The sequence below is a fragment of the Notolepis coatsorum genome, assembly GCF_963971535.1.
Source record: "Notolepis coatsorum genome assembly, chromosome: 9".
In the NCBI taxonomy this organism is placed as follows: domain Eukaryota; kingdom Metazoa; phylum Chordata; class Actinopteri; order Aulopiformes; family Paralepididae; genus Notolepis; species Notolepis coatsorum.
In genome coordinates this window covers 14808340-14835221 of record NC_140173.1, presented here as the reverse complement: position 1 = coordinate 14835221, position 26882 = coordinate 14808340, and the positions used below count along the sequence as shown (strand labels likewise).

Genomic DNA, 26882 nt, shown 5'->3' with positions numbered 1-26882 from the left:
TTTATGATCTCTTTTTATTACACAGTTCTGTATATCTGTTTGTCGTGTATGTCATAAATGTCATGATGAATTGAAAATGGGGGACCCCGATGTAAACAAGACGAAAGTCTTTTCACTGGTCTGCATCCTCTTAGCAGTTGTTTATATTGAGCCGTACTGTATTCTGCAATCTGTTAATGAAGTTATCAATCAATCAATCAAACGTGACTGTAAATGAAGGAAACCTCAGTTGCCTTTCGAGTTTAAATAAAGGTTTGAAATTATTATTATTATTATTATTATTATTATTATTATTATTATTATTATTATTATTATTATTATTATTATTATTATTATTATTATTATTATTATTATTATTATTATTATTATTATTATTATTATTATTATTATTATTATTATTATTATATCCCCCGCTCGCTAGTTCATAAAAAAATCAATTATATATTATTATCAAACAGGCTGTGACGTACATGCGCAGTAGAGACAGCTCTGCGTAGTGTGGCGCAGGACGTTTCTGCTCTTGTACACCGGACATTACGGTAAAACGTCAGAACCAGGAACTTGGTTTAAAACGCGTGTTGGTGTTTATACCTGAATACGACAGATGCGCTACAATGACAGAAACTGGAGCACAGGTTAGAATATTATAACATATAATTATAGCATAGCACACTGTATCTATTGTTAACTTGATATTGTAGTGACTGTACATAATTCACACGGAACTCGTTGGGAATGGTAGTTCCCCCCGGACGATTTATAGGGTGGCACTTCCTGCCACCGGCATTCTTATTTTACTGTCGATACGACTACGTCGATTTGTTGTTACGCTGATGAATAAAGGAATTAGGTTTAGCTTCGAGACACCGCCTCCGACTCCTTCTTCTCAGCGCTACACTGGTGACCCTGACATTAGTCTCGAGGAAGTTTCCGAGACGGAGAATACGACGAACATGGCAAACAACGCTGGTTTTCTCAGACTGCCGGAGTTTTGGGAGCAGTCGGCGGCCGCGTGGTTCGCCCAGGCGGAGGCGCAATTCGCCCTACGGGGAATCGTGGATGACGCCGCTCGATACTTCCACGTCGTCTCGAGTCTGAACAACACTACGGCGGCGAGAACGGTAGGCTTCATTACCGCTCCGCCGGCCCGGGATAGATATGAGGCGTTTAAGACGCACCTGCTCAGGATTTTTGAGTTGTCGCCGTCTGAGCGGGCCCGGCGCTTGTTGGATATACGTGGCTTGGGAGACAGCAAGCCGTCGGCGCATATGGAAATGATGCTGAATCTGCTGGGCGCCGAGCAGCCAAACTTTTTATTTAAAGAGCTGTTCCTCAGACACATGCCGCCACGGGTACAGACGGCGCTGGCCAATACAAACATTGTGGATCCCCGTGCTCTGGCGGAGGAGGCAGATCGGTTCTACCTGGCCACGCAGCACTTAGCCCCAGAGGTGCTGGCCCCGACACGGGCGCACATGCCCAGAGGGGGAGGGGCGAAGATGGAGAGGGGCGCCGCGGCCGACGGCAATAATGACACAGGCCTGTGTTATTTCCACGCACGCTTCGGCGCGAAAGCAACGAAGTGCCGCCCGCCTTGTACTTTTGTCAGGGCGGGGAACGCCAACACCTGCGCCCAGTAGCGGCCGTGAGCGCAGGTACGTCGAACAGGCTACTCTTCATTAAGGACACACTCTCTGGTCGAGAATTCCTCTGCGACACCGGAGCACAGAGGAGCGTCCTACCGGCGACGGTGGTGGACACCGCCGGCGGGGGGGGGGGTCCGCGACTGACGACCGCCAACGGTAGCCCGATCCGCACCTACGGCACGAGGACCGTGGAGTTGTGTTTCGGGGGACAGCGGTTCACGTGGGAGTTTGTCACGGCCGACGTCTCGTTCCCACTACTCGGGGCGGATTTCCTCTGCGCACATGGGCTCCTCGTGGACGTGAGGCACGGCCGCCTGGTAGACGCCCAGACGTACGCTTCCTTGACTTGTGTGCGCAATGAAGTGGTATACAGCGGGCTGGCCAGCTCGCTCGCAGAAGGTGACGTGTACCAACGCCTACTGCGGGAGTTTCCCGGCTTGACACAGCCTACGTTCTCGGCCGCGACCACCAAACACGGGGTCGAGCATCACATAGAGACTCAAGGAGCTCCCGTGTACGCTAGGGCCCGCCGGCTCAACCCTGACAGACTAGCAGTCGCTAGGTCAGAGTTCGCCAACATGGAGAAGTTGGGGATTGTCCGACGCTCGGACAGCCCCTGGGCCTCGCCGCTGCACATCGTGCCCAAACCGGACGGGGGATGGAGACCGTGCGGGGACTACAGACGCCTCATCGACGCTACCACGCCAGACCGCTACCCGGTCCCCCACATCCAGGACTTCTCAGGGCACCTGGCGGGTAAGCTGTTCTTTTCGAAAGTAGACCTGGTACGCGGTTACCACCAAGTGCCGGTACACCCCTTGGACGTCCCGAAGACGGCGGTGGTAACACCCTTCGGTCTATTTGAGTTCCTACGGATGCCGTTCGGACTGAAGAACGCGGCACAGTCTTTCCAGAGGCTAATGGACTCGACGCTCAGAGACATGCCGTTTATTTTTGTCTACCTGGACGACATCCTCGTCGCCAGCTCCTCGCCCGAAGAGCACCTGGAGCACCTACGATGCCTCTTTACGAGGCTGGGCCAAAACGGCCTAATCATCAACCCGGCTAAGTGTCAGTTCGGGTTGACCTCCATACGGTTCCTCGGACACCTCATCGACAGGAGGGGGGCCGCCCCCCTCCCGTCGAAAGTGGAGGCCGTTTCCGCTTTCCCACGACCCCCGACGGCCCGGGCGCTCAGGGAATTTCTCGGGATGGTGACGTTTTATCACCGGTTCATCCCCCGGGCGGCCCACACCATGCGGCCGCTTTACGAGGCGCTGAAGGCCAAGTCCCCCAACCAGCCGGTCGACTGGACGGCCGAGAGGACGACAGCCTTCGCGGCCACCAAGGCGGCCCTGGCGGGTGCAGCCATGTTGGCTCACCCGTCACCGGGGGCCCCGGTCGCCATTACCACCGACGCGTCAGACTACGCGGTGGGCGCAGTGCATGAGCAATACGTTGACGGCGCCTGGCAACCGCTGGCGTTTTTCAGCCGTCAACTGACCCCCAGGGAGCGCAAGTACAGCGCATTTGACAGAGAGCTCCTAGGTCTCTGGTTGGCGGTGCGCCATTTTCGTTTCATGCTGGAGGGCCGGGAGTTTACGGCCTTCGTCGACCACAAACCCCTCACGTTCTCCATGTCCAAGGTGGCTGAACCGTGGTCCGCGCGACAACAGCACCAACTCTCGTACATTTCCGAGTACACGACAGACATACGGCATATCGCCGGGAAAGCCAACGTGATCGCAGACTGCCTATCCAGGGTCGTCATCGGAGCTGTGCAACTGGGCCTCGACTACGTCGCCATGGGCTCGGAACAGGCCTCCGACCACGACATCCAGGCCCTCAGGACAGCGGATACCAGTCTGCGCCTCAGAGACGTCGCGATTGGCGGCTCGGGCGCGTCCCTGCTCTGTGACCTCTCCACCGGGCAACCCCGGCCGCTGGTCCCTATAGGCTGGCGCAGGCGGGCTTTCGAGGCTGTGCACGACCTGTCTCACCCCGGTAGGAAGCCTTCGAGCAGGTTGGTGTCACAGAAGTTTGTGTGGCGAGGGCTCAAGAGAGACGTGATGGCCTGGGTCGACGCGTGTGTGTCCTGCCAACGGGCTAAAGTGCACCGACATACCAAGGCCCCGCTTGTGACATTCGTGGTTCCCGAGAGGAGGTTCGACCACGTCAATGTTGACCTCGTGGGCCCGCTTCCTTCCTCTCACGGGTTTACCTACCTGTTCACTATGGTGGACAGGACCACCCGATGGCCGGAAGCCGTTCCCCTCGCCTCGACGTCTTCTTCCGACGTGGCCCGCGCCTTTATCAGCACGTGGATCGCACGTTTCGGGACCCCGTCTGACCTCTCCTCCGACCGGGGCTCGCAGTTCACCTCAGAGCTCTGGAACGCAGTCGCCAGCGGCCTGGGGGTTAAGCTGCACCGTACAACCGCGTACCACCCGCAGGCCAACGGGCTATGCGAACGTTTCCACCGGTCCATGAAGGCGGCGCTGCGCGCAGGCCTGACGGACGGCAACTGGGTGGATAAGCTGCCGTGGGTCATGCTCGGACTTAGGAGCGCCCCCAAGGAAGACCTGCAGGCCTCGTCCGCGGAACTGTTATACGGCCAGACATTGCGCGTCCCGGGGGATTTCATTCCGGACGCGACAACCCCTTGGTCCGCGGCCAGCCAGCGTTCCACCCTGCGAGAAGCGGCTCAGACCTTCGCCCCGATTCCCACGTCGCAGCATGGTACCCCCGTTTCCCGGGTGCCGCGCAGCCTGCACACGGCGGAGTATGTTTTTGTTCGCCACGATGCGCACCGGGGGCCCCTACGCCCCCCTTACGATGGCCCGTTTAGGGTCCTGCGACACGGTAACAAGGACCTCATGGTCGACATGGGCGGTAGGACGGAGACCGTGTCGATAGACAGGATCAAGCCCGCTCACATAGACGTTTCACAGCCTTTGGAGTTGGCCCTTCCCCCCCGCAGGGGTCGTCCGCCGTTGCCCCGGGTGCCACCGCCCACAGAGCCACCGGCGGCCTCACCGATGCCAGCGCCCCCGGGTGTCGGTGAGGGTACGGGCGCTTGCGACGCTTTCCCCTCTCCGCCCCCGGTTTTCCACGCTCGCCGAGGCCGTTTCGTGCCCCCGGGTGTCGTGGACGGCGCGGGCGCTTATGCCACTCCGCCCTCCCCGCCCCCGGCTTTCCGCACACGCAGAGGCCGGGCAATTGTTCCCCCACGCCGGGGGGATTTTGACTATGGGTGAATTCTGGGGGGGCTTGTGTAGTGACTGTACATAATTCACACGGAACTCGTTGGGAATGGTAGTTCCCCCCGGACGATTTATAGGGTGGCACTTCCTGCCACCGGCATTCTTATTTTACTGTCGATACGACTACGTCGATTTGTTGTTACGCTGATGAATAAAGGAATTAGGTTTAGCTTCGAGACACCGCCTCCGACTCCTTCTTCTCAGCGCTACAATATCGTTAACTTGAAATCGTTTTAAGTCGATCATTATGATGAATTGAAAATGGGCGACCCTGATGTAAACAAGACGAAAGTCTTTCTCCGGTCTGCTTAGAAATATTAATACACACATAATAATATTGTGTGTATTGAGCCGTACTGTACTGTACTGTACGGTACCCATTCTGCAATCTGTTAATAACGTTTTCAATCAATCAATCTGTATACGAGCATCTGCTAAGTGCCAAATGTGTAGAATGTGGTCTTATTGTTAAACCTGCCAAAACCAGTAGCTCTGTAAGTAACTACAGTATGAATATGATGTTATTGTTGTTGTGACACCTGTGTCCTGTAGCTGTTCGCCAGGTTGGAAGGACGACGTTCTCTGAAAGACATCGAACCTCGCCTGTTCCCCGACGACAGAGGACCTGGCCACGGTAACGTTAAAGAGGAACTACATCCAATTTAACAATGCATACAAGTTATTCATTATGGTATAAGACTGTCCACAGTGTCCAGTAATATTAGTGGGAACACAACAAACGACTATCTCCACTAATCCAAAAACTAGAGTGCTAAAAACGTAAACGTGTTGTGATAATATAAAACTGGAGCTGCCCCATAGACTATTCGTTTAGTTTAGTTTGACAATCAATAACAAATGCACAACAGTCATGCATTATGCATACATTATAAAACCATCGACGGTAATTAACAAACAGTTTCTAAAACGTATTTCCATTGTGGACCTCGTTTTAAACAAGATGAATAGACAGACATGACAGTGGCAGGTATAACACAGCTTGAAACACCCCCCTCTTTACCGTCAGCTTGAAAAACATCAGGCTGACTGTTTGCTTCATTTGTATGGGGTGGTGCTAAAGGTGAGCGATAAAGTGGCAGTCAGGAGAATGAGGCTGGCAGGTCACTGCCAGAGACACCATGAGATGCCAACCAGCAAACTTGTGCTGTGGGAACCAACACACGGGCATCGATCACGAGGACGTCCCACGTTAACCTACGTGGACGTACTCAGGAGAGATGTGGGAACAGAAAGCACCGGCGAGCTAGCCAGATGCATGGAGGATCGGGATGACTGGAAGCACCGATGGAGGGCCCGTCCGAGGACGACCTAGATAGATAATTCCAATTTATTCCATTCCCAGGTGCCCTGATATGATTTTATAGGTTTTTATAGGTGACACTGAGAACAGTTTCAGATTCTGTTTAAATTCTCAATATGGATGATGTTACTTTAATACGTCTGAGTCTGACCAACTGTTTGCATCCATTCAGTACAACTTTAGTCCAAGTTAATTTAACACTGACATAGTCTAATGACAACACAGGGAGTTTTAGTCCAATGTACAGTTTCTACGTCAAATGTATATACTCTCTTTTCTGGACTCTTTTCGTATCACAAACAGTACTGTATTTGCAAATCTGGTATGTCATAAATGTATAGATGTAGCAGTACTGTCTATCTGTATGTCATATATGTTATGATGAATTGAAAATGGGAGACCCTGATGTAAACAAGACAAACGTCTTTCTCTGGTCTGCATTGAGCTGTACTGTCCTGTACCCGTTCTGCAATCTGTTAATAAAGTTTTCAATCAATCAATCAATCAATCAATCAAGTCTAATGCACTATAGAGATATTTCTATTCAGCTGGTTGTTCTGCTCAGCATAGCTTTTAGGAACAGACGGGTTGATCTAAACCTTCAATATTAACCCCCTCTATGTTTTCACTGTTTAATATTGAATAATAAGAGAGTAAACACCAGCAACCAACTCTAGAGATTCCTCCAGCTGTCAAGAATACTCTCTATCCCTCTCTCCGTCTCTCTCTGCCTTCCTTTCTCTCTTATCTCTGTCTTTCTCTCTCTCTGTCTTTCTCTCTCTCTCTCTGTCTCCCCTCTCTCTCTTTCTGTCTCTCTCACTCTCTCTCTCTATCTCTCTCTCTCACTCTCTCTCTGTCTATCTATCTATCCAGGAGAGGTGGTTGAACTCCATGGTAAGGAGGGGACAGGTAAGTCAGCTTTTAATTGCAAGTTTAACTACATTTTGGTAATCAGTCACAGTTATATATTAAAGACCTGATCTGTCATCCAAACGCTGGCAGATGGGTAGTTTTCATTCTATAGTTGATTGACTGAGGTCTTGATACAATGACTAACACTAGACAACAGGTACATATGACTGAACTCCTGATACAATGGCTAACACTAGACAACAGATAAATATGACTGAACTCCTGATACAATGGCTAACACTAGACAACAGATAAATATGACTGAACTCCTGATACAATGGCTAACACTAGACAACAGGTAAATATGACTGAACTCCTGATACAATGGCTCACACTAGACAACAGATAAATATGACTGAACTCCTGATACAATGGCTCACACTAGACAACAGGTAAATATGACTGAGCTCTTGATAAAATGGCTAACACTATTGAAAGTACCTCTAAATTCATGCTTGTTGATTGCTGCAACAGCAGGATAAAGGGTATCGGATAACACACACAGGTGGATCTGATATAATATAAGGATGGAGACTAAGTCAGATTTGAGAATATACCAAAAGATGATTTATTCTAGTCACACAGGTAAAGGATTCCACCGCAAGTGGTAATGCAGTGCAGCTGGAATGCAAGTGGAATGACTGACAGCAGATTTGATACAAGTAAACTCCTCCCATGAAGTAGTTACACTTTTGATACGTACTGCTAGGTGACTGGTTAATAAAGTGATGAGGTAATGGTTGTTCACCCCAAACAGGCGGTAACCGTTTGTCATGTGTTGCGTTACTTGAGATCAACCTCACCCAGTCAAAACGTCCTTGAGATCCAGTCTGTTCTGGTTGGAGAAGATACATTTTAAGAATGTTCTCATACGATGGGGCCTGCAGTCCTATCACAACAGATAAGGTGTTTCCCAGTATATTTCCAATGGGTGAGATTCACTCATAGACGCTTTAAAGAACAATGAATCTTTATAAGGTCGAATTAGATTCATTAAATTACTGTCAAATACTTACACTAGACAACAGGTCAATATGATTGAGCTCTTGATACAATGGCTAACACTAGACAACAGGTAAACATGACTGACTGAGCTCTTGATACAATGGCTAACACTAGACAACAGGTAAATAATTATGACTGAACTCCTGATACAATGACTAACACTAGACAACAGGTAAATATGACTGAACTCCTGATACAATGACTAACACCGGTTGAGAGAGTGAACAGTTTTATGTACCTCGGAGTCCACATATCCGAGGACTTGACATGGACCATACACATTGACAGTGTAGTGAAGAAGGCACGGCAACGCCTCTACTTCCTCAGGCGCCTAAGGAAGTTCAAAGTGAGTCAGAAGATCCTTAAGAACTTCTACTCGTGCACAATAGAGAGCATCCTGACTGGTAACATCACCTCCTGGTTTGGGAATAGCACCGCACACGACCGCAGCAGACTACAGAGAGTGGCACGTTCAGCCGAACGCACAATTGGAGGTGGGCTTTCCACTCTCCAGGACATTTACAACAAGCGTTGCAGGGCCAAGGCAAGAGAATAATCAAAGACTCTAGTCACCGGGCGGCTTGGTGGCGCAGCGGAGATTGCGCTCGTCACCAATGCAAGAGACTCCGGTATCGAAATCCCAGTCTCAGCATTGCCTTCGGCTTGGGCCGGCCGTCGTACTGGCTCATTTGGCAGAGTCAGCGGGTGGAAGTCGATGGGTGGGGATTGGACGTTGTGGACAGCGACCCCTACAGGTTGGTTGGGAGACGCCTGCACAGCAGAGACAGGAAGTGGCGAGGGTAGTGTGAGCCTCCCATGCGTTACACCTCGCCAATGAGAGTCCGCGCTGGCAGGCGAAAAGATGTGACAGGCTGCCTCCTCGTGTGCCGGAGGGAACACGTGATGCAAGGCTTCTATCCTATCTACAACCGACCAGTGGGGGGCATAGTCGAGCAACGTTCAAGTCAGGGGAGGGGAGAATTTGATACACGAAATTGGGATGGGAGAAAAATAGAAAATAAGGAGAAAAAGTGGATAAAAAAAAAAGACTAGTCACCCAAACAACTGCCTCTTTGAACTGCTGCGGTCAGGCAAGTGCTACCGGAGTCTCATGGCCAGTACAGAGAGACTCAGAAGGAGCTTCTATCCCCAGGCCATCAGGATGCTCAATGACTCCATGTAACAACCCATCATCTAAACTCATTGCACACACATCCACATGCACACTCACTTTTAAACAAACACTCACCTTAACACTCACTTTAGACACTTTAACACTACATTATATTTATCTATTATTAAAGAGATTTGCACTACATTCATACCTCATTTGCATTTGCACCTTATCTCAATGTTTTGTACCTCATTTTCTGCATTGTAGCTCACGGTTTACAAAATTTTACTCACTGTACTTAGACTGTACCTAGGTTGTACTTTAGATTGTATATTGTACTGTATATTGTATATATGTATATTGTATATTCCTCTTACTTACTTTTTACTTACTTACTTTTTCTTACTGTATTAAGCACACTCCCAGGGGCTCATACAGAACCAAGCATTTCACCATAAAGTATGTGTATTTTATTGTGATAATTAATGAACAAACTTGAAACTTGAACTTGAAACACAAATATGACTGAGCTCTTGATACAATAGCTTAGTGTTGTCAAAAATAGCGATTTTCGATACATATAGATTCTGAATATTTAAAACAGTTTCAATACTAATTTCCCGCAATATCGATATTTAATTATTCATACAAATTATTATTATTTTTTTTTATAAGGAAGTTGCAATTTATTTCAATACCTGTAATAGTACAGTAGTCCACACGCATGTGCATTCAGTTAAGTTGGAATATGACTGTAGTACAAACAGTTCAGTTTGTCAGGTACATGCAACACAGATTACAGTGTTTACTTAATTTCTAAGATTATATCATTTAGTTATTTTTAAATGTGTGATCTAAAGATAAACAAAGGGTTTTAAAAGTGTTATATTTATCTTCTCTTATAGTACCAGAGAGAAGCTGAGGAGAATCAACCAGCAACAAAAGCAACATTTATTTAAAAAAATATATATATTTAATTTTTTTTTTTTACATTTTAATATTGAACCCTTTTCCCTGTGGTATCGAAAATGGTTTCGAATATCGATACTTTTCAAGGTATCGTATCGAAGTTCGAAATTCCAGTATCGTGATAACACTACAATAGCTAACACTAGACACCAGGTCAATATGACTGAGCTCTTGATACAATAGCTAACACTAGACATGACTGAGCTATGACCCATCCACTTCTTATTATTCTAGTTTAGAACATTGGGGCTGTGACTTATCCTCTTCTTATTGTTCTAGTTTAGAACGTTGGGGCTGTGACTTATCCTCTTCTTATTATTCTAGTTTAGAACGTTGGGGCTGTGACTCATCCTCTCCAGGTAACGTTGGGGCTGTGACTCATCCTCTCCCTGCTCCAGGTAACGTTGGGGCTGTGACTCATCCTCTCCCTGCTCCAGGTAACGTTGGGGCTGTGACTCATCCTCTCCCCCCTCCAGGTAAGACAGAGTTGTTCTACCACCTGGTCTGTCGCTGTGTGCTGCCGCAGGAGGCCGGGGGTCTGGAGGTGGAGGTCATGTTTGTGGACACGGACTACAACTTTGACCTGCTACGCCTGGTCACTATACTAGAAAACAGACTAGCCAATGGTGAGAGAGAGAGAGAGAGAGAGAGAGAGAGAGAGAGAGAGAGAGAGAGAGAGAGAGAGAGAGAGAGAGAGAGAGAGAGAGAGAGAGAGAGAGAGAGAGAGAGAGAGAGAGAGAGAGAGAGAGAGAGAGAGAGAGAGAGAGAGAGAGAGAGAGAGAGCATTAGAAGACTTGTGGTTACATGTTATGCTTTAGTGATCCACTCTTTCTTTTCCTCTCTCTCTCTCTCTGTGTCTCTCTCTCTCTGTATCTCCTCTCTGTATCTCTCTCTCCTCTCTCTCTCTGTGTCTCTCTCTCTGTATCTCTCTCTCTCTCTGTATCTCTCTCTCTGTGTCTCTCTCTGTATCTCCTCTCTGTATCTCTCTCTCCTCTCTCTATCTCTCTCTGTATCTCTCTCTCTCTCCTCTGTATCTCTCCTCTCTCTGTATCTCTCTCTGTATCTCTCTCTCTCTCTCTGTATCTCTCGCTCTCTCCTCTCTGTCTCTCTCTCTCTCTCTCTCTCTGTATCTCTCTCTCTCTCTCTCTCTCTCTCTCTGTATCTCTCTCTCCTCTCTGTATCTATCTCTCTCTCTCTCTCTGTATCTCTCTCTCTCTCTCTCTGTATCTCTCTCTGTATCTCTCTCTCGCTCTCTCTCTCTGTATCTCTCTCCTCTCTCTCCTCTCTGTCTCTCTCTCTCTCTCTCTGTATCTCTCTCTCCTCTCTGTATCTCTCTCTCTCTCCTCTCTCTCTCTCTCTCTGTATCTCTCTCTCTCTCTCTCTCTCTCTCTAGCTCCCAGCACGTCCTCAGCTGAAGGTCCATCTTCAGCAGCACCAGGAGGTGACTCAGAGGAGGTCCTCCTTCGCTCCTGTCTGTCTCGCCTCCTGGTGGTGCACTGTTCCTCCTCCTCCCAGCTCCTCCTCACCCTCCACTACCTGGAGACCTCCTTCTGCTCCCGGCCTGGCCTATCCATGCTCCTCATCGACAGCATCTCTGCCTTCTATTGGGTGGAGCGGTGTGGGGGCGGGGAGAGCGTAGCCAAGCAGGAAGAGAAGCTAAAGAAGTGTTCAGAGCTGCTGGGCAGACTGCTCAGGTAATTATATATTTAGGTATATAATATATATATATATGGCCAGGCTGCTCAGGTAATAATATATATATACTGTATATATATCATATAATAATTGCTTTTCAAACTGGGGTCTCCAGCAGGGTGCCAGCTGGGTGATGAGGTCAAAAGCTCAGTATCCTCACATCCTTATCAGTATCCTAACATCCTTATCAGTATCCTAACTTCCTTATCAGTATCCTAACTTCCTTGTCAGTATCCTAACTTCCTTATCAGTATCCTAACTTCCTTATCAGTGTCCTAACTTCCTTATCAGTATCCTAACTTCCTTATCAGTATCCTAACTTCCTTATCAGTGTCCTAACTTCCTTGTCAGTATCCTAACTTCCTTGTCAGTATCCTAACTTCCTTATCAGTATCCTAACTTCCTTGTCAGTATCCTAACTTCCTTATCAGTATCCTAACTTCCTTATCAGTATCCTAACTTCCTTATCAGTATCCTAACTTCCTTGTCAGTATCCTAACATCTAGGGATGCACCGAATATTCAGCCACCGAAAATTATCGGCCGAAAATGGTTAAAAAGGTTCTTTCGGCTTTTGGCCGAAAGGGTTTTAGCACCGAAAATATATCACTGAATGTCAAAGAACAGGGTTACGTAACGTTCATAACCTAAAGTGTTGTTGTGATGACGTAATCAAATCGTGCAACGTGTAACGTGAGCAGCTTGGCAGCTCTTCCTGCGTTCTGCAGCCTGTGATAACTAACTCCTTTTGGGAGTCGCGCTGTTTCTATGTAAACTCCGCGAGCAACGCATCCAATAAATGCGTCTTTAACATGCTTTATATCATCGCCATTACTATATGCCCGTCGCGGTTAAAACCTTTTGAACTAACGTTAGCGTTAAGCTAGCTAACAATGCTTCCATTCCTCTTTGACCCGTCTCTCGTAAGCTACGTCATCCCCCGCTAAGAGTCACGGGAGATGTAGTAAATACAACAGTCCTGTGTGTGTGTCTTTATGCAGATCGTTATGCAGTTTTAAAGCACCTTGGCTTTGTTCTGAATGCACTTTGTTGTAGTTATCCTACAGAGAAAAGAAAATGCACTTGACTTTAATGCACATTTTGTTGTATGCAAAAAGAAAATGTTTAAATTGTACAATCTTTCAGCAGTCAGTCTGGAATTAATGTATGCATTCAAAAGTGCTGAATAAATGTTTTATGGGCCCATAATAGTGATTATTAATATTATTTAAGTAAAGTTTTGCCATAATCATGTCTTTTGCCATAATCAGGTAGCTAAAAAATAAATAAAAATACATTCTATATATATTTATATTAATCATTTTCGGCATTCGGTTTTCGGCCAACTGTTTCCTATTTTCGGTATCTGTTTCGGCCAAGATTCGGTGCATCCCTACTAACATCCTTATCAGTATCCTAACATTCTTATTAGTGTCCTCGCATCCTTATCAGCAGGGGAGGAAATTAGGCCACTTTACTGGCCAAATGCTAGTATTTTTTACGTTTGGCTGGTAAAAAAAATCAGATACCCGCCAGTTGGCTGGTAAGCCAAAAAGTTAGTTTCCTCCCCTGCTGGCGAGTATACAAAAAAATAAAACATTCTGCAATCACTGCACTGGCAAACGGTGCGCGTCTTCTGAGTGTTCGCTTTAGTTGACAGTGCCAAGAGAGCACTGCACAAGACCACCCGCGGACATATAATGTTTAATAAACGTTTGCGCAGTACTGGCCAACCCGCGGACATATAATAATAAAAGTCCCGCGGTACTAGGCTAGCCATCAGGAGCACTCGCAAACAGATAACGTTAAACACAGCAGAAGATGGAAAACAGACAGACTGACCAACGGGGAACTGCATCCAACCCCAGTACAACCCTCGAGTATAAGTTACTAAGGACACATTTAAATCACAGAGGTGTAATGTTAGTCTACTGGAACTGTATACAGTGGTTAGCTTCTAGTTAGCGTTTTAGCTATAGCTGCTTGCTAGCTAACGTTAGCCCCGTGTGCTCAAAGCAGCCAGCTAGGTGTATCTGTTATGACTATAATGTTTCCAAAAAAGCACCGGACTACGACGTAAGGTTAGACATTTTATTTCATGCTCAAAAGCCCCTGGCTTGCACATCGCAGTCACGAAAGGGGCTAGCTCAACCAGTGCACTGTGCACAACAGCACACCAACCCAACTGACGTTACCACAACACTTGACGGTACTTCACAGCACTGTCGTAAGTCCACTGTGCTGTCTTAAAGGCACAGTGTGCCTACCCAGATGCATACACAACATTGACGCGGCTTGACATACAAAGAAGTAATTATCACAATTAGCGATTTTTTTTGTCTGGTAAAAAATCTGTTTGGCTGGTAAAAAAAATCAGATACTCACCAGTTGGCTGGTAAGCCAAAAAGTTAGTTTCCTCCCCTGCTTATCAGTATCCTAACATCCTTATCAGTGTCTTCACATCCTTATCTTTTTTTGTATACTTTATTGTGTCAATGAAGTCACTCTACATTTAGTTGTAATATATGTACACACATACACATACATACACATATCCATACATACATGTATGCATACATACATACTGTACACACGCATACATACATAAATGTACACATATGTATATTTTAAATTTTGACGGTTTTTAGATATTCTTTTTACCCATCACCCATACAAAAACATAAGTGCATACATGAACAAAAGAGTGAGTACCAGCATAGATGTTACTGATCCTAGACTATATTTATTATTTACCTATCCGCATCCATCCATTCGTCTGTCTGTCCGCCCATCCATAGTATACATCCAATATCCATACCTACCCGTACCCATATAAACATACACATAACAATTACAAATAGATTAATTAATTAAAATAAATATATATATAATTATAATAGTTTATAATGGGTGGACTGTAATGGATTGTAGATGTAGATTTAGGCCTACATGGTGTTCCCAACAATTGAGTAGTAGATCAAAGAGAACGCTCTGCCTACTACTACTACTACTACTATAGTTTTCTATTACAGTTTCATGTATTACTTACATCCTTATCAGTATCCTAACATCCTTATCGGTGTCCTCACATCCTTATCAGTATCCTAACATCCTTATCAGTGTCCTCACATCCTTATCGGTGTCCTCACATCCTTATCGGTGTCCTAACATCCTTATCAGTATCCTAACATCCTTATCGGTGTCCTCACATCCTTATCGGTGTCCTCACATCCTTATCAGTATCCTCACATCCTTATCAGTATCCTAACATCCTTATCAGTGTCCTCACATCCTTATCAGTATCCTAACATCCTTATCAGTGCCTTATCGGTGTCCTCACATCCTTATCAGTATCCTAACATCCTTATCAGTGTCCTCACATCCTTATCAGTGTCCTCACATCCTTATTAGGGCTGCACGATTTGGGGGAAATATCTAATTGTGATTTTTCGGACAGATATTGTGATTGCTTCAATTTGCAATATAATTTCTTTTTAAAGCAGCCCAACGGAGGTTTATTGTAAAATGTGGCTTGCATGACATTATACTTGCATGAAACATCCGTTGGATTGCTTTAAAGTTGAGCTTCAGCGTAATATTCATCTTGTAATAGATTTAAAACATGTGATGGCATGGAGCATTACTAACCTGACTACCGCCAGATGTTTTTTCTCTCCACACAACCATCTACAGGGCTCCAGACTTAAAGGAACACGCCAACATTTTAGGAAATTTGCTTACCGTCTGGCTTCACATTAGCCTAGCTTGGCACAATGAATGGAAGTGGACAGTGCCGATTAGCCTAGGGAAATTACCCCGCCTACCCAACCCCCCCTAATGAGCTAACGTTAGTACCTACCCAGTGTTGGCTAACTAGCTATCGTTCCATGAGCTAACGTTAGTACCTACCCAGCGTTGGCTAACTAGTTATCGTTCCGTGAGCTAACAGTACCTACCCAGCGTTAGCTAAATAGCTATCGTTCCGTGAGCTAACGGTAGTACCTACCTAGCGTTGGCTAACTAGCTATCGTTCCGTGAGCTAACGTTAGTACCTAGCTACCGTTACTGTTTAAACAAAAATGTTAATAAATGGGAGCTTCCTCAAGCAGCCATCCCTTTCCCGACAATCCCCTCTGTGCACGAACCCTTACATATGGTAATTAAACATTAAAACACCTGCGGCTTATATATGTACACATCATTCAATTTAGCTGCTGCGGCTTATATTCAGGTGCGCCTTATAGTCTAATTACGGTACTCTTTTTTTTAGACTATTTTCGTATCTCAAACAGTACTGTATTTGTAAATCTGGTATGTCATAAATGTATAGATGTAGCAGTACTGTCTATCTGTATGTCATGTATGTCGTATGTTATGATGAATTGAAAATGGGGGACCCTGATGTAAACGAGACGAAAGTCTTTCTCTGGTCTGCATCCCCCCTGTATTGTACCCATTCTGCAATCTGTTAATACAATTTTCAATCAATCAAATTGTCCAACTAACACCTCTCCCGAAGGCTAACCGGCACTGTCCCACTTCCATTCATTAAGCTAAGCTAACGTGCAGCCAGATACAGTAGCTTTCGACTGAACGCACACAGAGAGGAAACTGGTATCTATCAATCTATCTATCTTCTTGTCTCTCTCTGGAGAAGACTATAAGCTAATTTCCCAAAATGTTGGCGTGTTCCTTTAACCTTTTTCCACCAGGAGTCTATAATACTTACGGAACAATATATGTCCTCTCTTCCAGGGACTACAGGATCACAGTGTTCACCACCACACATGCTATCATGAAGAATTATGGGAGCTCAGTTAGTGATGCCCACGCCTCCTCCTCCTCGTATGACCGGCCTTACCTCTGTCGCTCCTGGCAACGGCTAGTGACGCACAGATTGGTGTGTTCTAAAGGGAGAGTGGCTGGGGCCAACTTGGCCACCCCCACTGGAGCCAAAATGGCCACCATAACAAGCACCAAGGATCAGAAGAGATGGCAGGTGTTCACTGCCCACTGCACCTCCTCCTCCTCTTCTTCTTCCTCCTCCACTGTGAAATCCAAAGCATACAGAAGCTGCTCCTTTTATGTGACTGATGGAGGAGTGGTTTTTACTTGAAATGTCATCTTCTTCCTCCTCCTTCTCTCCACCTAGACTTCTCTAATGACAGGCCGTAGAGAGGTCTGGCATTTTCTGTGGTACTTTTCTTGCAGTGTGATGTGTGTGTGTGTGTGTGTATATATATATATATATATACATTAGGGATGCTCGATATTGGCTTTTTTACCTATACCGATATTGTCCAACTCTTAATTTCCGATACCGATATCAACCGATACCGATATATGCAGGCCCCCCACCCCCCCAAAAAAAAACAGAATAATTTCAGGTAATTAACATTACATATCTCTTGTCGTGTAATTAACACAACATTATGCATACTTTTGACAATAAATAAAATCCGAATTTGTTCTTACTTGCTTGCCTGGGTAAATAAAGGTTATAGAAATGTTTAAAAAAAAATATATATATATATATATATTTTTTTTGAAAACTGATACCGATATTTTCCGATATCACATTTTAATGCCAATATCGGCCGATAATATCGGTAGGCCGATAATATCGGACATCCCTAATATATATATATATATATAGTGTATATATCTGTATGTAATGTATTATGGAACGGTTTGCGTTCGACCACCACGGTTCGGGCACCTAGCTACTGTTGGGTTTACTTTTGTACTGAACCCTTTGCTGCAGCCTAATACATCACTCCTGGGTTTACTGTGTGGAACCCTTTGCCTAATAGATCACTCCTGTGTTTACTGTGTGGAACCCTTTGCCTAATAGATCACTCCTGTGTTTACTGTGGTACTGTGTGGAACCCTTTGCCTAATACATCACTCCTGGGTTTACTGTGGTACTGTGTGGAATAGGGCTGGGCGATTCTTGCTAATATGTGAATCACGATTTTTCTCTAAGAATTGAGATCACGATTCTTATTTTTTCAATACTCATTTAGTTTAAATCTTTCTTAAACAGACAACATAACATATCAAAGTGCTTGACTTAAACTTAAAGATAACATATATGAAAGTGCTTGATTTAAACTTACAAGTCTCTTGTAACATACAAAATAACTCAAGTCAGAATCGTCATTTAAAAAAAGAAAGTAATATATATATCTTTTTTTAATAAAAGAAAATCGTCATAATTTAGAAAGGAGATTGCATAGGTCTATGAATCGAGGTCGCGATTTTTTTTCCGATTAATTGCCCAGCCCTAGTGTGGAACCCTTTGCCTAATACATCACTCCTGGGTTTACTGTGGTACTGTGTGGAACCCTTTGCCTAATACATCACTCCTGCTTTTGTAACTGGCCTTTGACCATATCCATTTACTGTCATACAACACTAAGAATACTAAGTTCAGTTAACATTAGTAATTCATGCCCGCTGCCTATAATCACAGTATGTATACTTGTAAATTGTACTACCATCTATATACAATCATACTCCTCTCTCATACAATACTATCATTCGCTACTTTGAACAAACACATCTTGAATGACATGGTAGCTGCCTGCAGGTAGTTGACCTCTGTAGGCCTGGAGCCTCTAGTGCCGTTGGCCTTTGCTAGCCCACGTTACACACGTTTGACTGACAGACTTACATAAGCTGTTGGTTGCAGTTTTGTGTGTTAAAACCTTTATACCACCTGAAAGTGGTATAAAAAAGGTGTTGCCTTAAATGTGTTGCCTTGTTTTTCTTTTTCATTTTTCATTTGCATGTTCTATTTTTATTTTGCATATAATGTTGGTTTTGTTTGATTTTTTGGTCCTTGTTCATACAAAGTTCTGTATATTTTATAAACATTTTGTGGCCGCGACCAGCGATTGATGCCACATGTCTCCATTTTCCAGATTTTTACAGACTGAGAATGTTTGAAGAAGATGTGCTCATTTGAATCTTGTAAAACAGTATTTTTTCTAGAGATGATTAAGGCTGAGAAAATGTCTCTCAAAGGCAGGCCAGACTTTACCACGTCTGCCGGTTTGGGCTGGGCGTGAACAATACCCCCCTACAACCAGCCCAGCCACTCCCCTCACTTGAATAGCATGTTAGTAAGTGTCAGTAAGTGCTGTCATGACTGTGAAAATAGCTGTTATACAAGCTTAAAATAAAATAGAATAGAATATTTCTAGAGTCTTTATTGTCATTATACAGACGTTACATTATACAGAGATGTGCAAACCACTTAACAGGCACCCAGAAAAGTGGCCATTTTAGTTTTGTTTTTGAGGACTGCATACTTTTTTGCAAAGCATATCTTTATACTTATAGCACATGCATAAGCCTGGTCTCTTTTGAAAGATAACATTCTGAAGTGTCTTACACAATAAAGAAAAATCACTTTTAGTGCTAATGAAATAGAGTAACATAAGTCTCTGAACTTGAGTTATACTTGTACTTTGTACTCACATTTTCTGTAGTAGTTGCAATATCCAAAAATATCCCCAAAAATTGGTATAAGCTGGAAAATACAGCGCCTGAAGTCTTGAGACTGAAAGCAATAAGTTGAGAGGGGTGTCGATCGAATGGCGGGAAGTTTAACTTTCCAACAATGTATTGAATGATTGGGAGAAATGTAGCCCGGAGGCGTCTATTCTTATCCTAACCCATGTTTGCGATCTGATTGGCCACTGACGTTTCTGGTCATGTGACATGTGCGCCCAATCGCGTGACGCAACCATTTCCACCTCGACCAGCAGCAAACTGCCTAACGCCTACGATCCACACTCTAACCTTAACCAACTTCGAAAAAGAGTGCCTAAGCTTAACCGGCGAAAGAACTTGCCGTCACACGATAGGCTCAGCCAGAAACGTCAGTGGCCAATCAGAGCGCAAAACGCGAACGCGGCAGCAAACATGGGTTAGGATATGAATTTAGGCAGCCCGGAGCCGGCAGACGAGCGCAAAGTGCTGCGATGTTTACAAGTCACTTAGTTGTTACATAGTTGTACAATAACAAAGTCCAATATGTACTCGTTCATTAGATCCGATTGCTGTTCCTGATGCTGAGCATTTGTTGAGTGCAGCTGCTGAAGTTTGTGCTTCCATCATGAAGAGGGTTTTTCTTTTTTTGTAAACACAAAGCCCATGTGCTCATATATTTATGGGCGTCGCTCGAACCTCCGAGGCACTCGCCTTCATTCACATTCTCGAAGTCAACTTCCTGTCTGTTATTGCTACGCAACTGCAGCGTGGGGGGAAACTGCCCCGCCTGGTACATTGTGTACACTATTAGTGGAGAAACGGATAGTTAAAGCGGCAAATTAAAAACAATCAAGCAGACTTTTCTTCAGTCCTTCACAATGCCAAAGAGCTGCTGTGTTACTGAAGTATCTTTCACTCCATTTATATCTAAGTTCTGTGATCGTATAGTCTACTCTTCTCTCTGCATTGCTTGCATTTCAGGTGGTTCAGTTCTATTAAGGAAAACGCAGACTAGGTGGTCTGAATCAAACAAACGGCGGTGTTTATTTCCATTCTTAATAAAACATCTCTATGAATCAAACACGTACATGGTCTTCTTGGTATATCTAATTGTCTCTTTGATGAGGCAGTTGGTCCATGCTCGGATCAGCTGCAAGCTGGGAGCGCTTGATTCCGTCTCGGCGGAGCCTGGTGGTTGCCAAGGCAACTCTTCTCCGCGATTTCCTGACGCAGCGCGGGGGCGCTCGTTTTCCTCCTCTCAGGATCGTCTTCCCAGCATCTCTCTCTCTTCTCCTCCTGCCACAGTGCCTTAAAACCCTGCTGGACCCGCCTCCCACAAACGTCCTCCCTATGACGCTCACAACTGGCTCATCCAATCACGGTTCTGTGGCTAGTTTGATAACTGGGGAAGTTTGGTTCAGACACTCCTCCTCCCCGTATCAGAGGAGATTAATTTTATCCTCGTTAAACAGTACACGTATCAATTCCACCATAGCCACATATATATTGTTTGGTAATTTTCAAAGACCAACCCCTCGCTTCTTTTATTAGTGTTTGTACCTGCTATTATACCTGAAAAAGACTTTATCAGATTAATTACAATCATGTGGTTATTGTAATTTCTAACTTTACATTTTAGACTATAAATATTTTAGCCTTGCCATAGATATTGACTTGTTGGCCTATATGCATCGTTAATTGAAGACACTTTTCAGTAAGTTAAGGAGTGGTCTCCTGTATGGTTTTCATCCTGTGGTCTCAGTACATCTGTATAAAACGATCACCCTTCCTTTGAACTGTGGGGCTGTGTAGTCATAAAATCTCTTCTACACCTTACACAAACACGTTTTTCTGCTGGTCTCAGCTTATTTGAAGGCTATCCACATTTGTCCTTCCCTGACCTAATAACTAATTAACTTTCACAAATAACGTGCGACTCCGTTACAGCTCTTACCAAGGCTGAGTTTTACAATTCTTGCCATGCGTATGGCAATGTTTAACCTAAGTCCATTTTTAGAGGTAATCTGACCTCCCTCGGCTGTATTCAGTGTTTCCCCTCCGTACATCTCAAGGTAGCTTTTGGCCATCTGTCACCATTTAGACTGAGGCCAGTTAACAGCCTTCTTGTTGACTCAAATGTATGGTTAACCTAACAGGTGATTTGGCATGGCTGTGAGTCTCTGTTTTCTAAGAGAAAATAACCTAGTCCTTTTCTGCCATCCTATTTCTTTGCTATTACAAATATGTGCATAATTTCTATTGTTTAATTTACAGGTTTTATTTAGATAATATACGACATTACGCGTTATACTAATGACAAAAACAGACATCCAAATCGGAAGTTTTATACCATCACAGAGGGAAAAGTGGCTGGTGGCTAACGTTCGGCTAACTCGCTTTGATGTTGTGGTCGTGGTGGTAATCAGGGGGAGTTTCTTTGACTCATATCTCGCCTTAGAATCACCAGAAAGGCTATCGAAATAGTGAAATGCCATGTTGGCCTCAATATTTTCAAAACAAATCGTATGTCTTCGAGAATGTAAATGTAACACAGCCCCCCACGCAATGAGGAAAAACAGTCTCAGAACATCATGACTTTATACAAAGAAATATTACTATTATAGATATAAACTGTTAGCTTTTATAGTAAACATGTTCTTACACATTCAACTGTGATAATGTGAAAAGAAATATGAAAAACACCCAAAAAGAAAAGAAAACGTTTGTTTTTTTCCGTTTACACGACTTGCCCTGTGGCCGAAATGAGGACGTAAGCGCTGGGGGGCGTGGTCACATTTATGTAAACAAAAACACCCATTATAGAGAGATGTGCAGCCGTCTGGTTCCATTATACACATATAGACCACAGATATGACTCATGACCTATACTCACATTTTATAGCTATATAGACTAGAAGATAGATAGCACCCAGAAAGTGCTGTCAGGCGATTAAAAAAATGTATCTAATTAATTACAGGATTTGTAATTATTTAATCGCATAACCATTTTATGCCTGATATTCTATATTCTATAATCATATTTCAAATTGCATGTGTCCGGATGGCAGAATTCAGTACTGTATCTACAAAACCTTCTGTCTAATCATCTTCCATCTATTAATTTGCTTAGATTTTTCAGGTCTGGTCAATTTGAGCATAGTGTTATTCACAGTCAAAGATTAAAAAAAATGTGTATTGATATTTACTCAAGCCTAGTAACAGACACAGTATTTCTGACACTGGGAATACATTCCCTGAGATCCATAGATGTCCCTAGAATCAGATACCAAGAACATGCAAATGGACCATATAAAAAAAGAAAGTCTGTAAATGTGTATTCTACGTTCTTATGGAATGAATGAGATAATTTTTTTTCTTTTTTTGTAATACATTTTGAGTTAATTTTCATAACGCGATAATTTGCTGTGTAATTAATTAATCTAATTAACGCGATAAACTGACAGCCCTACCCAGAACCTATACTCGCATAACTATAGACTAGAAGAAAAATAGGACTCATGACCTATACTCACATGATATAGCTATAGACTAGAACAGGGGTTCTCAAACATTTTTATACCGCGACCCCATTTTATTTAGGATTTTTTTTGGGGACCCCACACTTAATGTATCGCATAATTTCAAACGTGGAATTAAGGAATATCAAAATAACACGTTGTTGAACTTGATCATGCATATTTATTAGAACATTTTATTACATCACTGTTATCAATACACATTTATAAAACGAGGCATATTTAGGCATAGTTGCCAGAACATAAAAAAAAAGAGATAAAAAAAAATGATAATTTACTTGCCAATGCACTGTCACCTACCCGCAACCCCAATTTGGGTCATGACCCGTAGTTTGAGAACCACTGGTCTAGATGTAAAATGCCCAGAGATGGACCCAGCCTCTGGAGCCACATACCCCTTTTGGTCTGGAATCAGATCCTATAGCAGAATTCTCCCTTAACCTGTCTCCAAAATGCTGAGGAGTAGAAATGATCATAATGTGACATATTAGGAGGATAATAGTTTAGTAGGCGACATGTTAGATGTATCTGAAGTGGTATCCATTTTGTTCTTAGTTTACCCTACATATAATTGGATAGCTGCACACTTTTTATAATCCTGATTTGTATCAGGGATGCCCATGTTTTACAACCTGAGAGACTGGGTTGGTTTTCTTTTCCATTGGGCCTATGTAATGTAATGGAACAGGAAGGGAAACTTCCTCCCACCTGGGACACTCTGTACTGTAAATGAATCATGTGCGCCCTCTGCCGGTCAACTGGTGAATAGCCATCACCTGCTGCATGACCTCCTACACAGTGTACCCTAACCTTAACCACTCCCATAACCCTATCCTTAACCACTCCCTAAAATGTAAATACATGTAAAAATATACTGGGCTTGCAGGCCCCATGGGTGCATTTACAGTAGTCTCCTGATGCTGAAATGCGAATAGAAAGTCACAATGAAACAAAAGATTAACAAAGCTCAAGATTCTGATCATAAGGTCTCTCCTCACTCTGTTCTCTCTCTGCTGCAACATAGAACTGGCCCAGATGATAGAAACCTCAGTTTCTTTGCATTCGTTATCTTAAGGAATGCAGGCCATCCTTGGATGTGCCAGTCATTCCCTGTAAATCTGTCAAGATGGTTTTTCTCTACCAGACTCCATCTTCTTCAGGCGTCTCAGGTCGGGCCCTGGCCTTGCGTAGGAGGGAGCGATCAGAGCTTCAAACACCCCAAAACATCTGCTACAGACACCAATCTAAAGGTGTCCTGACATAATTCACTATCCGGCTATAATCAGAGAAAACTCCCACACTTCTTCACTTTCCATCTAAGTGGAACTACAAGATTAGTACCTATATATTCAAGGGCTGCTCAATGACGAGAATACAAATGTATGTTTATTGTTTAATGTCTATTCACTATAAACAGAATGTGAAATATATTGTAACATTTACTGTATAGTAAGAGCCATTAAAAGAGATATATCTTGAATGCATAAACATGTTACTTCAGAGTTACTTTGAGAGGATTATGTGCTCCAATATATTCCACTCGGCACCATTAATCTATTATGTAGAGACACGTCATCATTGTAAATACATCACATATAAACATAACACTGCCTTCATGGCACAATCTTGATCTAATCGAAGACATTCTCTGAAAATAAAATAATTTCATGCATGGATGACTGGATTTCAACAACAATACAATACGTTCTCTTGGGCCTTTCCTGGTTGTTAACAAATGTGAAAATAGTGGAGCTAAAGCCTGGTCTGTTTCAACAAAGGAAATAAATGATGAAATAACAACAGACTGGCTGCTGGCGGTGCAGGGTTGATTGAGTAGGAAACCATGACTCAACGAGGCCTAGCAGGTGGTCCGGTTCGGTTAAATGTGTGCTTCTCAGTGTTTTAGCCTGTATGAAACTATTATTGAGTGGTCATAATTTGTGAAATAGTTCAGCTTTTGCTCAATAATGCTTTGGAACAGGAGATTAAAAAAAATATCAAGTCAAGATGATATGCTATCATTTTGCTCTGATGTCTGAGGATGAGAAACACTGTTTGGTCGTCATGCAAAAACGTTTATATAAAGTAACAGTTTATTAGTAATACAAACGCTTTGGATTGATTGTAAACAATTTATATAGTTTCACGATGTAAAATCCATTTTTTTGCACCGTTGGGTCGCTTATTTCACTCTGTATGGAATACCATTGATCCTAATTAACTTAATTTCAAAACTAGAAAAAAGTTAAGATTGCCCTCATTCGCAGCGATGTCAGGTATAACAAGAAATATTTTAAATAAATATTTCAATGATGATCTTATTCTTCATACACAGGAGGAGATATTGTCTTTCTGCATCCTGCCCTGCTCTACCTAGGAGCCACCCCTCCTAAACCACATGCAGTATTTCCTACCGAGTCCGGTTACAAAGCTTACAGATGTCAAAGAATAGTTGGGAGGGACGCAATCTTTCAAAACTTTAAAATGCATTGTTGCATCTACATTTAGCACATCATTTGATTCAATAGAAAATAAACAAATAATAAAATACAATTACCACCAGCCAGAACATTTTATTTTCTTGACTCTGAGGGAAAAGGGCAGGTGCTCAAGCACCCCTTGGGCCCTATGTGTGTCTGGTTACAGGCAGCCATGTTGGAAGATGGCTGCTTTTTTATATAGCGCTTTTATCCAAAGCGCTTTACAATTTGTTACTCACATTTTACCCATTCACTCCATGCAAGGTGCCAACCTGCTCATTGGGAGCAATTAGGGGTTAAGTGTCTTGCTCAAGGACACATCGACACACTGCCCGGGAGGAGCGGGAATTGAACCGGGAACCTCCAGATTGCCAGATGACTGCTCTACCTCCCGAGCCACTGTCGCCCCCCGAAGAGAGACAACTAGTGTTGAAAGAGAGGATTAGAGAGCAATGCCTCTATTAAAACCATGAAACTGGTGTTTGAAGATGAGTGTCAGAAGTTCTTCCGATGCAGATCACATTAGTTGGATTGCTGTCCAGGATGAATACACTGTGGTGTAGTGGTTAACATTGTCGCCTCACAGCAAGAAGGTCCAGGGTTCGATTCCCGCTTGGGGACCAGGTTTCAGCGTTGCCAGGAACCCAGGTGGCGTGTATCCTTTCCGCAACGGAATTCAGTTTCCGGGTTCCTCTGATTGGCCGCGACCCCCACGTGACCCGCCCCCCTATCCACCGCTCTGCCGCTGCCGCGCGCGGCAGAGTGAGCGGCCGCGGACTCGCTCGCTTCCTCAATTTATACGCATGGAAGTATTGACTGAATGAATGAATGAATGAAAACTTTATTTAACAGATTGCAGAATAGGTACAATACAGTACGGCTCAATACACACAATTGTTAACACTTTCCATGCCACACACGAGAATACTCAGGTTTATTAATAGGTGGTTGAAAGCCACTCACGAGATTTCTCGGATTTTTTTTTTTTTAGCGATCTGAAATCATATTGCATCACCCGAGCCTACCCGAGTATAGCCGAGCGGCGCCGGCGATCATTGTGGAAAAAAGCGCCCCCTGTCGTCTCCCAGATGACATAAGGGATTTTGGAATGGACTCAATGAAAATGAATGGGGAAAAAAATCCGGTACTCCACATTTTCCAGTCCACTGATGCAGCCGGGCTTACCACAGTTCATTCTGGAGCCTCAGATCCCCGCTGATCATGGAGTTCTACTGTATCGCGTTTGATCTATACACTTATCGATTCTTTCGAATGGTGATCAGGAATTGGAATATACCAGTTGGATACCATCTGATGTCAGGTAAGGACTCTATGTTATCAGTGTTAGGATAATCAGAGTAAGTTTGATGAAGTTATAAGCTGTTTTGTGAAATGTCCTCTTTCGGTTTCACTGTAAAAGTCCAAGAGGAAATCAACGCGGC

At 44.0% G+C, this 26882-nt stretch overlaps 1 protein-coding gene across 1 annotated transcript; it reads left to right on the top strand.

The window, feature by feature from the left end:
* Positions 1–562: 562 nt before the first annotated feature.
* xrcc2 (X-ray repair complementing defective repair in Chinese hamster cells 2) lies at positions 563–17145 on the top strand. The gene is made up of 6 exons (XM_084321321.1): positions 563–635; positions 5462–5543; positions 7104–7139; positions 10707–10856; positions 11624–11924; positions 16680–17145. The coding sequence occupies exons 1-6, from the start codon at positions 615–617 to the stop codon at positions 17038–17040; spliced, it is 951 nt and encodes a 316-aa protein (XP_084177447.1). The 5' UTR covers positions 563–614; the 3' UTR covers positions 17041–17145.
* Positions 17146–26882: the final 9737 nt, after the last annotated feature.

Excerpts from the sequence above, each read along its gene's own strand:
- xrcc2 (XM_084321321.1), top strand. The coding sequence starts at position 615 with ATGACAGAAACTGGAGCACAG. Across the intron at positions 636-5,461 it reads TGACAGAAACTGGAGCACAG|CTGTTCGCCAGGTTGGAAGG; the intron begins GTTAGAATATTA and ends TGTGTCCTGTAG. Across the intron at positions 11,925-16,679 it reads CTGCTGGGCAGACTGCTCAG|GGACTACAGGATCACAGTGT; the intron begins GTAATTATATAT and ends CCTCTCTTCCAG.